Source organism: Falco rusticolus, chromosome 1 (genome assembly GCF_015220075.1).
Source record: "Falco rusticolus isolate bFalRus1 chromosome 1, bFalRus1.pri, whole genome shotgun sequence".
Lineage (NCBI taxonomy): Eukaryota > Metazoa > Chordata > Aves > Falconiformes > Falconidae > Falco > Falco rusticolus.
In genome coordinates this window covers 66,892,848-66,909,409 of record NC_051187.1, presented here as the reverse complement: position 1 = coordinate 66,909,409, position 16,562 = coordinate 66,892,848, and the positions used below count along the sequence as shown (strand labels likewise).

General features: G+C 36.1%; 1 protein-coding gene across 2 annotated transcripts in view; it reads right to left on the bottom strand.

Annotated features, from left to right (window-relative positions):
- SGCZ (sarcoglycan zeta) overlaps positions 1–16,562 on the bottom strand; it is a 222,905-nt gene that overhangs the window by 66,460 nt on the left and 139,883 nt on the right. For both annotated transcript variants that reach the window (XM_037400821.1, XM_037400828.1), the window contains exon 3: positions 11,135–11,222. In XM_037400821.1, coding sequence (XP_037256718.1) covers positions 11,135–11,222 — 88 coding nt within the window. The remainder of the gene's footprint in view (positions 1–11,134; positions 11,223–16,562) is intronic.

Below are 16,562 nucleotides of genomic sequence, written 5' to 3'. Positions count from 1 at the left end.
TTATTTGGAAAAAATGCTCACTCTGTATTACTTTGATCTATAACTGATGATAGTGATTCAGTGAGTGATAACTATTCCCAGTGACTAATTAATTTCAGATTTATGGAATGCTTTTCTTCACAGGAAGAAGCCTAGCTCAAATTTTAAAATATTCAGCTAATCATTAATTCAGTGCCATCTGTTCATAATTCAGCTGCAACTGCAATATTTATCACCCTAGGAATAACCTAAGGAAGAAGAAGGTATTTTCAAAGATATATTTATGTCTTATAGAAATTATAAAAATCCATATTAATTTAAATGTCTTGTACATGCCTGAGACATTATTTCAAGACAGCTCTGCCCATCTACAAATAGCACAATTAAAAATCTCTAGTATTGGCATAAAGTGGAATTTGAAACTCCATACTCTTCTGAATGAAGGCAAAATGATTAAAAGGCAAATAAACATAATTATCTTGATAAATAACCACAACAAACCAGCTATGTTCCAGTTATGGATATTAACTGGTATTTTCCAATATGTTATTTGAGTTTCAGTGTTATACATTGAAGCTGGTTTTGGAACTGCATATTTTTATAGGACTCAGGCAAATCAGTGCAATAAATAGAAAGTAAACTTCAACATTAGTGCTTTTAAAACCACACAGTAATTCTAACATAACAGTGAGATGCAATTTCTCATAATCTAAAGACATGTGAGAGGAAATTCTAGAAAATACTGCATTCATCTCTGGAGCCCCCAATATAAGAAGGGCATGGACCTGTTGGAATGAGTCCAGAGGAGGGTCATGGGCACGATCAGAGGGCTGGAGCCGCTCTCCTGTGAAGACAGGCTGAGAACTGGGGTTTTTCAGCCTGGAGAAGAGAAGGCTCCAGGGAGACCTTCTAGTGGCCTTCCAGTACCTCAAGTTGGTCTACAGAAAAGCTGGAAAGCAACTTTTTTTACAAGGGCATGTAGTGATATGACAAGGGGTAATGGTTTTAAACTAAAAGAGGGTAGATTTAGATTAGATATTAGGAATAAATTCTTTACTGCGAGGCTGGTGAGGCACTGGAACAGGTTGCCCAGAGAAGCTGTGGATGCCCCATCCCTGGCAGTGTTCAAGGCCAGGCTGGATGGGGCTTTGTGCAGCCTGGTCAAGTGGAAGGTGACCCTGCCCAAGGCAGGGGGGTTGGAACTAGATGATCCTTGAGGTCCCTTCCAATCCAAACCATTCTATGATTCTATGAAAACAGAAGAGGTTTTATTTCTTTTTTGATACTAATCTAATAGATACTACCTAATAGATAGAACTAGTGATCCAGGAAGTTCATTACCTTGTGTAGAGAAATAACTTTTATGGACAAACAGATAAATGTTTCCAAGCTTGACTATCCACTTGCAAAAATCTTTCACATATAGAAACAGACTAATTTCCCATAGCTGGCTTAGTAAGATAACAGAAAGAACTCAGACTTGTTAAAGTTAACTTAGCTGAATAAATAATCTAAGTCTACAATCAAATTACTTCTCACCGATAATTTTGATAGATCTCTTTGCTGTCGCTTTAATATCTTCAGCAGCAGCATGCTGTTGAGTTTCTTCTTCCAAGTGTTCTCTATAGCTCTGAAGGAAAACATCAGAAAGACCTCACTGCTCTTCTCGGTCTCTCTTCCCCTTGCCCCACACCCTCACCCCCCATGTTTTGTATTTAATTAAGTTTAAAAATGGGTTCTTACTTATTTGTCCTTATTTTGTCTTTCACCTAAGCCACACCTAAGCTTAATATTAATGAGCTGTCTGAACATTAGGGAAAAAAAAGGGGGTAAAAATAAAATCTTAATGTCCTGTCAGGGACTTGCTAAAGGTCCAGATGCTGTAGGTAATTTAATAATGTTTAGCACCCAGCAGCAGCCTTGTGAATGTCACAATGCACCTGTTTTTGCAGTTAAATGAAGTACTAGCCGTTGATAAAGCTATAGACAAAGAATTAGAAGCATCTTTTAAAGATACACTCTATCCCCCAAAACCTGCTTAAATACCTCCAAAAAATATCCATTTCTTTGACTTTTGGGATCTCTCTCCTACAAAAGGGAATAGCTTCCCTGCTCTGAACATTTGGGTAACAGTAATGCTGTCTGTATTGGCCGACAACATGTGAGTAACAACACCAGGACAGATGGCAAGGGATTAACGTTTAAACACTAAGACTTCTGTACCACCATGCACACCACTAATGACCTCTTCCCACTCAGACCCTACTTATAGAATGAAATCCAACCACTGCTTGTAGTTGCATGTCCTCTGGTATGGTACGGGGAAGAAAAAAAAAAATAATATTGAGGATAAAATATTTGAGAATTGAAACAGAATATCCTTTTCCCTAGTTTTCAGTGCCAGTTTTCTAGAAACAGTTAAAGTAAAATGAGGTAATAAAAAGCTTGTAAAGCAGAAAAGTAAGTGGAGAACTGCCGTGTCACTGGCAGAATAGCCATTGATAATTGAAATTTACTTCAGTGTGTGTCCAGTCCTACTACAGATGCTCTAGAGTCAGAGTTGGCATTGAGATGAAACACCCAGGCACCGAGCTGAGGCTCATACCTAGCGTATTAGACACCTGTCTGCACAGGGTCACTGATGCACTTTTGCTTCCCCTCCGTAATCACAGCCTGGAAAACACTGATTTAGTGTTCCCTTTCATCCTTTTCCCATCATCTCTAAAGTGGCAGTGGGTACAGAACATTAATTATTGCCCTCTTAAGAAGCCTGTGACTGCTGTTTTCCTGAAGGTTATCCTGTGGGAAGCCAGAATGTGGCCAGTCCTCTGTGTGCCCGCCATTCCTGCCAGCACCAGCTGTCAGCAGAAGTGAAGCCTTGAAGCCTGGCTTCCATCAGGCTGCCTGAGCAAGACCTGCTACTTGTCTCTCTTCCTCCCCTCCATGGATTTAATCTGTACCCCTTCAAAAGAATCGTGGAATATCTCAAGTTGGAAGGGACCCATAAGGATCATCAAGTCTGACTCCCTGCTCCTTGCAGGACTACCTAAAACTGAACCATGTGTGTGAGAGCATCATCCAAATGCTCCTTGAAGGCTTACAGGCTTGGTGCTGTGACCACTTCCATGCGGAACCATGTTCCAGTGACTGACCACTCTTCTCGGTGAAGAACCTTTTCCTAAAGTCCAGTTTGAACTTCCTCTGACACAGCTTGATACCTTTTCCACATGGAAAAGAAAAAATATCTAATTTCATAACAGCAGCTCAACAAAAAATATTTAGAGTGAATAAATTGAGCAGTTGTAGAAGGAAAAAGAAAGCACACTGCCCAGTAGCTGCATATGCCTTAAAGAATTCTAAAGTCCAAAGTTAAGAATGCATATTGTGACTTTGAAAAGCCATCTTTTCCTCCGTGTGCTTGTCCTTTCGAAACCAGCTCTTGATTATGGAAAGAAAAACACATTGAAAACCAGGTACTGGACCTCAGAATTCCTTCCAAACCTAGATGACGAGTAAACTTAGAGAGAAAATAACCTGCATGTATTTTGTTCATGCTACAAATGTTATAGAGAGAAGTATCAGGCTAGTTATATATATATATAGTTATATATATATATAAAAATATCTTTTTTTTTTGTCCATCAACTGCAAACAGCAGAGGGTGCTCTCCACATTAGATCAATACAACTTCACACCAATTTCAGGTATTAACTGTTAAGGGCTGTACTTTGTATCCAAGGTAGAAATAGTCCTCCTGAGCTCAGACCCAGGGAAAGAAAAAGAAAAGAAGAAAAGATGGATCAAGACTCAAATGATGAAAACTTTCAGAGTCTGAAGAAGGCAAAAGGAAGAAAAAAAATATACTGGATGCAGAAATAAGAGGAAGAAGTTTGAAAACCCTGGCTCTGAAAGTACTGATGTAGTGTTTAGTAATTCAACAAAAGAATCAAAGAAGATTATGTATAACGATTTAGTGAGGAGGATAACACTTAAAGCAAGAAATCTTATACCCACATCATGGATTCTCTTTGCTATGCACAATGAATCAAAATGCACGAGTACTCTCACTCCTGAAATAACCATGCAGAAATTGCAAAGAATTGCACAGAAACTGTACAGTCCTACTACTGCTTGTGTTTATTCATGGGGGAAATTTTACTTCTTGACATTTCAACTGACACGATACACTCTTGTATTTCAGGAAAGAGGTTTCAGGTTAAATAATTGCCATACCTACCAGAAAGAAATACTACTTGGTCCTAAAGAAATGACAAAGAAATAGCCTACTACTCGTTATTTTTATAGTATGGTGTTCATATGGCAATTCATAAGGGAGATGTAAGATATATTTTATACCATAGGGTATTTCAAATATTAAACAGCACAGTAGTGTTATGTCTGCATATAACATATAATAAAAGTATCATAAAGATATGAAAGGTATTGTTTAAAAATTGAAAATTTACCTAAATGATTAAAACCAATCTGAAGTACTTGATAAAGTCTCTCTCTCTTATATACCCCAAGCACAAAGTGGATTGCAAATGGTTAATGATACCAAGTATATTTAATAGTTTTATGAGTTGATTATGTAATGGATATATGAAGAAGTATTATTTTTCAATCCAGTTAATACAAGGGTTAGTCACAAGAGCCTGAATGTCAAATGTACCTATGCAGATTAACACAGAGAATGATGCAATTAATTTACAAATGAAGGAAAAGTAAAAACTGGAAAAGTTATTTGCAACTGTTTTTTTACTAGTCCCTTAACTGTTACTGCCTCTTGATGCTGAATCAAAACAAACAAGTCAAGAAGCTTTCTATTATTGGAAGATGATTTAAACAGAGAATTGCAGGAGAAATATGGATGAATTCCAAATAAATTAACATGTTAATTTTTAAAAGGTTACTTTGGCAGACCTATCAAAGTGCTGGCAAAGAGGCTGAAGTTTTGACCACTTTTCAGAGCCTCATATTTTCTCAATATCACACTTATAGACAATTAACTAATGGGAGAAGATTCTCATGGTAGTCTAGCCAAAGTCATTATGAGGATATCGGAATATATTTTATGTGAGCTTCTATTCTAAAACCTGTTATAGCACAGATGGTTTGTAAAAAGACTTTTCCAGGGACTAGACAGACAGAAAGAGACGCAACATCACATTGCACTGTAAATTATGAGAAGGGATGAGACTCTGATTCCAGCTGGACATTTCAACTGTTATGATCAACATGGCTTGCTTTCTGACTGCCTGTTGGCTCGTCTCACGCACTTTGCCAGGAGGAGATGTAAAGCCATATGGCCTCTCAGGCACTTGTCTGTGGTACCTTCTGTAGTGATTCCTGAAGTTGAAAGAGATCTTTTAACTCTGCAGTTAAGTACAAGGTAGCTAACCTGTACTAAAAAAAGGGCAAGTTTTCTCACATTTACTTCTGCTCAAAAGATCTGATACTGGATTTGTACCTCAGACTAGTAAATGAGCTGTATTTTCATCCTCTGATAAATTGTTTATATTCCTATGATACTTAGAGCGTTTAGTTAGCTATAAAACTTTGTTTAGAAACATTATACTGCAAAAATTGTATACTCACAATGTATAATATTTTGCTGTGTAAGTTACCTAAATATTCTCTGAATCAACAAGTAACTGACTTAAAACAAGGAAAAACTTTGGAAACAGTAATTTTCAACAGAAAGTTACATTTAAGGTGCAAAAACATCCGAAAAAAAAGGAAGTGATGCAAATAATTTAGCACAGAAATTACAGATTCTGTGTTCATATTTCTAATTAGAAAAAGAAGAGGAATGCAATTAAGTTAAATAAGTTAAAAATCTTTGTTACAATGAGAAAAGACTGACCAATAACAAAATGCTAGGAAATCAGATTTTAAGCTATTCCATATTCAGTCTGAAGTTCTATATGAAAAATTCCTGTTTGTACATCACCACAAAAGCTGGACTACTAATTCATCTATGTATAGTAGGAGTGAATTGCTTGCATTTCTGATTTCCACACATTAAAGTGGTTTTAAGGACCCCAAAAAATTTCTTCAGTCTGTATTTTGGTTAAGGAATACAAATTCAGGGAATACTGAGAAATGGATAACTCATTCATCTGACTTTGGTTTTGCAACATGGCTTCCTAACAATGTTCATAATCCTACCACACCACAGTGGTTACAAGAGCAATTGCTTTAGTATGAAAATAAAGTTTAGCAGAACATTTAATATTTTTTAGATTTTTGAAATTTCACTGTAGTTTGGGACTACAGGGAGGCAAACCTCCCTGTAAGGGAAAGGAGAAAGGCTTTATTTTACATGTTGCTGGCAAGTAAATTCTGATCCATAGTTGCCCGGTTGAATGCTAGAATCAGCTAATGAGGGACTATAAGACAACATCATCCCTTCTCTCCCCAGTACCCTGCTATCAACAATACAAGAACAACCATACAGATACGAGAGGAGTTGAGCCCTTTTATTCCCTTTCCCTATGGTGAGGGAAGGGTATATGTGTACAACTGCTCTGAAACTACCCTCTTCCTGCAACACCCAGGAGAAAAGACCTTAGATTTGAGGCTACTATATATGTAAACAAGATTAAAAAATATGGAACCACTTCTCATGCATTGTTACTTAAGCATGTTATTACTTCCATTGCCTTAATGGATACTTAGTTCAAGTTCATAATAATCTTGAATAAGTAAATATCTGCCAATAGAGATCAAAGATTTAGAGTAACATTTGCATACATTATTACAAGTACTACCACATGTAATTCTAAAAGCAAGAATGCTTCCAACGTTATCTCTTGCTTCAGATCTCCTTTGATGTCTAGATGTTGCAAAGTGAACATCACAGGCAACATTTAGGTAACTAATCACTTTGATCACCTCTGAAGTGGAAGGGTAACAGGATTATTACCTGGTAAGGTATTGGTAGATATAGCACAGACAATGGGCATATGTGGTATAGGAATAACGAAAGGCAATATTTCCACTCCCACAAGGTTACATACCCATAGTATCTATATGTCCAATAGTTTCTGCACAGTATCTCATGTACTTTTGTGGAACATACCAAGCAAGCAAACACATTTTAAAGAAAAATAATCTCAAACACATTACACATGTGGTAAATGGACGGAAAGTGTCAAGTTTGACAAGTTATTTGAATAGCTACATCTTTTAGTACTGATATCAGTCTCTACCAGAGCTGTAATTGAAAATTATATATCTGCCTGATATTTTCAAAAAGTAATTGCAGAAATATAACTTTCAATGGTATTCACTTAATTGTCTTTAATTTGCATGGGTCTGGAGATCTCTGAAGCTGTGACTTGTACAGCTCTGGACCTCTATGAAAGATGATTCTGTCTTAAAGGGCCCAAAGCTTAGCAAAAATCAAGTGCACATTTTTACACTTTTTATACATCTCCAGGGATCTTTATGAATGGAAAAGGGTGAAGCAATAGCAGAAATACCTGTTAGAAACAATTATTTCAGCAAGAGGGGAAAACTCACTACCAAACAACAACAACAAAACCCCACACAACCCACACGAAAAAATGAGAAAGTTGCTAATAATCTAATCTGAAGATGAAATTAGGGTAAGTAGACATGTGGGCTTCAGATGTCTCTTTTCAGCCATATTTAATTTTGATCCCTTTAGCACTTGTTAGCCTAATGTCCTCCACTCAAAACCAGAGAGAGGTATATATGATCTGTGCAGACAGCAAGAAGACAACAGACTTCTGGCTTGAGGTGATCAGCTATTGTGCATTTCTAAGACTGGCACAAAAAACTGTAGATTTTTTTCTATACAGCTTTAAGCTATGCAAACATTGACTAAACAGAGAGAAAAGTTTGTGTCAGGGTAATTCAGTAGAATGCATAATGCAAAGGGTGTTGCTAAGTAAGGGTTGGAAGGTGAGAGACACTATTACTTTTCCTTGTCCAGCTTAGATACAAAAAACAATGGATGTTCATCTTTACATCTTTATTCTGTAGATATACTTCATGTCTGTCCAAAACCTGAAGACTGTGGAGTCCTTTTGGAGATCCATACACAAACCTGGCAGTTTCCTGGCCACATGTCATGAATAGACTACAGCAAAAATGAACATTTTCTAGCTCAGTTGGTATAGGTTCCAACAGAAAACATTGCTACACCTGTGACTTTCTCTCCATACAGTTTTCAGTGTCAGTATAAATACATTGTACTGTAAAAATGGATGCACCCTTGGCATTGTAAGACCTGGCGTCATGACTTGACTTTATACCATTTAAACAAGTAACTAGTGAATCATCCAGTACTTTTAAGTATCTTTATTTTATTTTAACATCCCTTTTCTTCACTCCTCCTAGATTAGGATGTGTTCCAAGATGTCTTAATGCACTTTACAGAAATATTTTGTATTCCATAGTGTACTCACAGAATTCTTGTTATGAAGAGTTTCACTGGAGATTTTCCATCTGCCTGGGTGATGATATAAGCTTCTTCCTCCCAGCCCCACTGCCACTTCTTTACATTAATTTATCTTCCAGTTACAGTCACAACTAGATGCTCTTAAGGTTGTTTTATTCTTGTATATCACAATTCCAAATACCACAGGAAGAATTTTTAGTTGTCCTAAAATTTGACATGACCAGCACTTTGAACATCAAAGATGAGGGACCAGCCTATTTATTGCCTTGTAACATCACTTATGCCCTCTGAAATACAGATAAAGTGTCAATGATATCATGTGTATAGAAAGTGCATTATCATCCACCTGAATGCACGGGCACCCTTCCTTCTTTTCAGAAAGCTTCTGCCATGCATATACAATTGTACTATTTTTTTTGTAATTATGATTATTCAACTTTTTAAAGAAGCTAACAGAGAAGAATATTTCAAAGTTGTTAACTAGATATTTTTTTCCCCAAGGCATACTAATTGACTTTTTTGTAGTTTAGAATTATTTATCCTCACTGCTCAGTCCACTGTTTATTTTCATCCCTTGGACTGAGTAACCACACAAAGAGCTGCTTCAGCATGCAACATCGTGAAAGGACAAAAAGCATTTCTGAAGGAGGCAGGGACTTTCCAGAGCATATTTACAGCTAATAAGAAATAATATTTTCTGACATGGACAAACTGGTACAGGAAATTCCCCTCCCTTTCTCTCAGCAGGTGTTTCCATGCTATTACTTAAGCCAAAAAAAAAATATAAAAAATCTCTGTACTCTCCTTTACACAGCAAACATTTTGAGAAGGGAAGGGAATTACATATTTTAAATTTTAGGTGCCTGTTAATTACTTTGATTTCCAATAGTAGAATATCCCACCTTTTACTGATTGTACTGATAGTTATAAGTGCCTGTACTAAGAAATATTAAATAATAAATAAGAAAATAATGAATATTTTAAAATGCATTCAATACTGTATGAGGCATTTATAAAAAATAAAGCAGATTTTTATATTAATATAAGAGAGATTAAAGGTCATATAGCCATTATGAAAAAGAACAGAAAGATAAAGAATAAGAAATAATGTAAATACAACATTGTAGTTAGCAAACTTCCACTCTCCAGACACCCTGCAGCAGCTGCACAGGAAGAAGCTTACAGGTATTCGCTGTAATGATGGTAACATAAAAACACATGTTTTCTTCAGGCCTTTATGTTTTTAGAATATTAACCTATATCATAATGCCTTTAAGTAGGTTACTCTCAATATAGTCACATGCATTTTCAGGGCCTGATTCACTTAGCAGGAATGATGTCAGCAATCAAAATATCATATCTGTTTCAGCCAATGTAAATGTTTGCCACGGACAGCTCACGTTTCAGCTATTACCATATGAAGTGGAAGGTTTTAATAATACAGCTACTAGATGAAACAGAACTGCGTTCCACAAATGCACTGGGCAAGTACAATAAGGCTAGAACAGGTGTTAGCTTAATTTTCCTCATCTGTATCTGCTAGCAAGCCTGGTTACCTTTGCACACTCATTTGATGTGGTCATTCAGGGAAATCAGTGCAGATGGCGTGTCACTCTATATGCACTTGCCAAATATTTTTTGCAACTTGAAGCTACTGTCTCTAGCCAATATGAAAGCTCAGTGCAAATTACTAGTGAGGTTTAATTTAAAACTCTTTGTGAGCACAACCTCGGCACATGAGGAAAAAGAGTATATAAAACACAGCTTAATCCAGAAGTGAAAAAAAATGAAACACTGTGGAGTCTAAGGCATGTCTTCTCAAATTTATATACTCATTAGTATCTTACACATATATGTTTGCATATTTTCATCCCATTCCCAGTCAATATATATTGTTTTCTAACAGATCTAGAACATTATTTTGTACTGATTTGTTTGCCAACATTCTTAAAAAGCAATTAATATATTCAGTACTATTCTAATACTGAAAATATTAAAAATATTACTTCATATTTACTAACACAGTAAGTATGATTTGCACCAGGAGTGCAGTATAGCATGGTAAACTTAATATAAGCACGGAAAAATAGATGAAAAGTAGAACAGATAAGTAGAGGATTTTTTTATTCCTATTTCATTTAGAACTTTTATCTGCTATATTTTATACTTTGCAAAACATCAGAAAATTTTAATGAATGACTGGCAGTATGATCATTTTCCATTATAATTTTGTAGTGACCAGGAAAGTATTTGGATTTTTGTTTTGTTCCGATTTTTTTTCACATTCTGTTATTCAAGTTGTTTTGAACGTATGCTGATACAAATACATCTCAAGAATAATGGGGACAAACCAATTTCTACTGAAGTAATGAAAGACTGACAGAACTTGCAAGAAAAAAAGAGTTATTTTCCCCACTGAAATTGTTGTTGAAAATTGTTTTGCTGAGGTTTGGTGTGGTTTTTTTTAAATTTATTACAGCTCTCTCAAAAATATTAATTTTTCATTAATCTGTTTTAACTATTCTGAGACATTTCTACTTTCTCTGCCTTCAGCTAATGCTGAATTATGTTCTTATCATCCATTGTATGCATTAGTTTTTGTTGGAGTATTGTGATGAGGTTTTTTTTCTGAACATTCAGCAATATTTTAATGTTTATGTTAAGTAATGAAACCTATTCATAAAGCTAAACTGATATACATAACAATCAATAAATAACACTTACCTACTGTCAGTTGTCCAGTTAACTGTCCCATGTGATTTCTTGCGTTCACTGTTACATTTCTGTCAGACTGTAAGACCAGTGGGCTATCCTGGGAAACGTGTAAAACAATAAATGAGAGAACAAAAAATTGAGGTAAAATTAAGTTAGAACTAAATATAACATGCATGCTGAAACGGGAGTTGTATCTAATATAGCAGTTGTCTTAATAATTTCATAAATATATTTTACAAGTCAAGTTTTTGTATAAAAGAATAACAAGAATACTTACGATTAAAACCTTTGTGCTTAAAATCCCTGCTTTGGAAAACAGAGTTTAACTTCATTTATATAAACTGGGTTTTAGTTCCTGAGGACAGTACAAAATTACAAATTCAGAAAGCCTTAATGCAAACCTGTTTTATCAGCCTTTTTCCACATATTGCTAACATATACCTTCTTAACTACCTAACCAATGCTATACTACATTATTCTATTAATCTACAAAACCTGTAGTATTCTGATTGCATTTCCTAAAAAACCTTAGAAACAGAGGCATGCATACTTTTGAAGGTAAAAGTTATAATTATTCTCAGAAAGCAAAGAAAAAGAGTACTGGAAGGTGAGGTCATATAACAGACAACCCTGACCCACCACCAAGGACACCTGACACATACTTATTGGTGATCAAGCTCATTTAGCAAGACGACAAATACTGTGTGATGTTAATTATGGTCTTAAGATTTTCTGAGTCAGTTTGCAGCATGGCATTGCTCTCAGCATCCTGGTAAGTTAAGGCTTTTGAGGAATGTATACATACAGAATACCTCATGTCTGAAGCCAGCTTAAGGAACCTCACAAATGAAGACAGAATTGAACTTTGCTTCTTGAAGAATGAGGAGCCATATCCACTCCTCCAGGGGAAGGACAGATGTGTGAGAAAGGATTAAAGCTTCAGCAGAGAGCCATGAGAAACGCAGCCAAAAAAAAAAAATAAAAAAAATCTTACTGATCATGCTTTTATTGGGGTGGGGGGTAAGCGTGAGAGAGAAGGAAAAATTAGGATGCTGGCGGCTGCTGCAGAGAGGCACTTTCCTTCCTGGAATCACCTGATAGCATGCTGTTCTTCCCCTGAAGCTTGCAGTGAGACCATGGGTACATTAATGCTTCTGGCAGTTTGCTAGCCGGTATCTATGCTTAGATAAGTTTATCCAACACGGGTAAGACACCTCACAGAAACAGCTCGGGAAGCACCTTAGGTAGGAATAACTAAGGAAAGCTATTATTATTATATAATAATTTTATTCTTATATTCTTCCTTGGGTTTTATTCTTATATTCTTCCTTGGGCATTCATTATTGGTCGATCCTGAATTAAGCATATAGTTTAGATAGACTTTATTGTATGTGTATGTGTGTGTCAATATATTGGTTCTTCCTGTTCTTGAAACTGTTTTAAGAAGAGGAAGAAAGGAGTTAAGGAGCCATATATGAAAATTTATTTTTACCTGAATGAAGTGTTAAATTTGCACTATACCTTGCAATCTTTTCCTTTGAATCCAGGACTTTCCTCTGAAAAAAACCCCACTCTTCTCAGTTGTTTTTGCTGTGATTATTATCTGTAAATGATGCTCAGTTCCCTAGGAAGTCTGAAATTGTTCTAAACTAATTTCTAAGAGTTCAGGTGTGTTTCATCTCTCACTGGACCATGCAATGACCTCTCTAACATCATGCCAATTATCTCTGCATCATGGAATCCTGCAGATGAAAGTCACTATTTGGCTTGTCCATCAGCTTTCTAGATAAAAAGCTGTAATTATCAGTGAGACATTGTGTTCAATGTGACTGGTTTAAGTTAAACATGTGATGCAATCAAGGGAGCTTCTGGCAACAAAAGCAGCTGCTAAGGACCTTTTTCTCAACACTTGATTTGATTTCCACTTCCCTTATGGTCCTTTGAAGATCATTAGTCCAGGCAACTGCTGCTCTGGGAAAGGAGGTTGTCCTGATAGACAGCTGCATGGCCAAAGTGTGTATTTAAGGAGCTCTTTTCACTTTTGCTTAGACAATATTTGGAGAAAAGTCTTCTCAATAAGAATAAGCTCACTCTTAGCAAGGAAGGATACTGCCATACCTAATTTTTCCTGCATATCCAAGGGTTTGGTAAGTTATACTTCCTAACACTGTTCATAGCTTGACCTGAAATTTCTTTCCTTTCATCTTAGGAAAATATTTAATGAGATTCACAGGCTAACATCTGCCTCTCGGGTTTCTTGTGCTCAGGCTCTAATTGTGAATTAAGACCTTCAGTACCAAATTCTCAAGTAGAGGATAATGAAAGATTAGGTGAACCAAGACTTCTTTCTTCTCTCTTCCTTGTCTTATTCAAAAGAAGAATGAAGTTAAGAACTTAAATCTATATTCCTTACTTCCTGAATGTCAAATATAGAGCTGCAAGCTTAAATTCTGGACCAAAGAAAGGTCAGTGGCAAAACTCCGATCAAACTAAGCAGTCCAGCATTTTATCTACACTGTTTACCTGCACCTCTGTTGTCCACAGAAAGTGCCTAAAGACAGAGGTTCAAGGTACTGAAAGGTAGTCTACTCAGAGGAGCTAACAACTCTGAGAACACTGAAATCGGTGGAATTATAGATCTGTAAGATGAGTATCAAGTGAGATGAGTGTTAGTCATATGATTAACAAATCTATCTACATCATAAAAAGTTGGTAATTTTCTGTCTGGATCACCAGATCTACTTTTTTGATGTGAAATTCAGCTTGCAATTTAATAAACTTGATACTTCTATCTCCCTTCTGACATCTGAATGTAAAATGTGTTGTGGATTATGTCATCTCACTGTTTTCCTGGAAATTGGAAATTAAAAGAAAAATCTTTTGATGAATCAAGGAGAAGGGGCCGGGGGGGAAAGGATGATTAAGCTCTCTGAATACCGTGGAAGTATTTGGAAGTATAAAAGATTTGTTCTGAAGTCAGGCAAGCAGAGGAACAGGCATAGTTACTATCTTGATATAATTTTCTAGGCTAATGTCACCTGACAGCTGATAAAATATAGAAAAAAGCAGACTGGTATATTAGTAAATAATTTTTGTATATTTACTTAATGAAAAAGGCTTTAAGTTATACCTGACAAAAGTCCACACATAACAAGAGGACAAAAATCTATTACTTTTGTTGCTGACATTATACAGCTGTATATCAGATTTTCCATTTAGAGGTGAAGACAAAGAACATTTTCCCTTAGCACTATTTTTCCCTTACACATAATAAAATAATGCAGTGCTATAAAATAAGTTCCATGTATTTCTGTGGCTCAATGTTATGAATACCAGGAACAGGTATGCTCCATATTTATTATATAATTACGTACAAGCAGTGTAAAAGTTATCATTAGCAACTCTAAGGAACATCCTTTAAGTTGTTCTTCATCACCTGATGTTATTTCTTGACACTGAGTTAATTTGAGTGCTTGAGAAAAAGAAATTAAAGGCAGATCTCTCTTGCTCATCCCAAACTTTCTACCCCTGGAAAAGGCCATGCCATACTTGCAGCCCCTGCTCCCTCAGTGCAGAAGCTGTTCTTGCCGCCTGAATTGCAGTACTTGACAGTACTTGAACAGGGAGTTTCCTGAGATACAGGAAACTTGGACCACTTCTGGATTACCAGTATCATTTGGTCTTGGAGCAAAGTAGTGCCTAAAACCCAGTACTACAGTCTGAAATCTATATTGTGAAATATTCCTCCATAAAAAGCACATACAAAACAATTCTAAGTGGAGAGCTGACCTTTTTGCTCCACCTTTCTCTCAGGGAAATTCAGACCTCGCTCCCCTGTTCCTTGATTTTGCATAGAATATGTGCAATCATGGCTTCTTTCCCACTCCTTATAATTCTAACCTGAACTGCAAGAATGTGTGATGAATTAAGCACAGCAGTTAACGTGCTATATAAATTTGCTCTGAGATTACTTGTATTTGTTAAGTATCACAGGAATAGTTTCACATGTAATGCAAAGTCAGTGAAAAACCTTTAAGTGGAACAAGTCATACTGTTCATGTGATTATTTTGTAAGTATTTTTCATGCACACCAGTTTTTTCATGGGCAGCCAGTTCCTTAGTGGGAAGCTGCTTGCTTTCAGCTATACTGGTCCATTTAGAGGACAATGAAAAGCTTGCTTTGCAAACGCATTAAAAAAAAAAAACAAAACAAAAAAACAAAAAAACACACACCCAAAAGAACAAAGAAGTTCAAATAGTGAGATTAAGTGTGATTCATTTTTTCTGGAAATGATTTCTGAACTCATCTTAATAGGGAACATTTTTCAGCTGTGAAAAATAAAATGCTGAATTTCATGTCTTGCAAAGGTCTTTTTTTTTAAGTTAAAACTTTTAAAAGAATACATCTGTGGCAAAAGATTTTATTTGGGGAACACAATTTTCTCTGGTTTTCCCCCATACTTAATGAATCACATGTATAAGAGTAAGAACTTTTCACTTCAAATATAATTTCTCCTGATTTAAATGCTGTACTGAAGTATAATTCTTTATATCAGATGCATGACACTGACATAGAAATCACTTTGATGTTACTAATTCATTAATAATTTCTTTAAAAAAACATATAATTGCTATGAATGATAGTAGGCTATACATATACCTTCTCATTCACAGAACACTTGAACTTTCTATTTCTGCATTGCCATGTAAATGTGGTCTTCAGAAATTATTTTTGATGCCAAATCAAAAACTATACTGTAGATAACGAAAAGCAACATAGTAAGAACATTCTTAAAGTTACACAGAGCTTTTAATAACAGCAATAAGCTAACAAGTAAAATATGGTACAGAATTCTCTCAGGGCCATGAGGGCACCACCAACCTTTGCCGGCCCTGACCAGCTTTCCCAGGGCCTTCCCCACCTCTGGGGTGGGGCCATTTCAGTCCAGCTCCATTTGAAACCCCCCTGGCAGGGTTGTCCTGCTTGGCTCCCCCCATCCCTTAGGAAGCAGTCAGCCCTTGCGGCTCCCTGACAGACATGAGGACCTTAAGAACTAGCTGAGGCTCATGATACTTACTGTATAAGATAACTCCTGTTATAAGTCCCAAGTCCCAAAATGTTACAACCTCAAGATTTCCATAGTGTATTAAAGGCAAACCAGATGAACATGATGTTACTATAGTCACTTCTTATTTGAAACAGGTTTGCAGCTGGGATTCATAAAGGGAAAAATAAACAAATAAATTTAGGAGATATTTTCAAAAAGCTTTCTTGAATCTGAATCCAGTTATAAATACAATGGAAATTTGGGGGGCAAAAAAAGTGTCTGTGGTTTGGGGGTTTTTGTTTTGTCTTGGGTTTGTTGTGTTCTTTGGGTTTTGGTTTTTGTTTTTTTTTTAAAGTAAGGATCACAGTGCAGTGCTAATAAGTATTAAC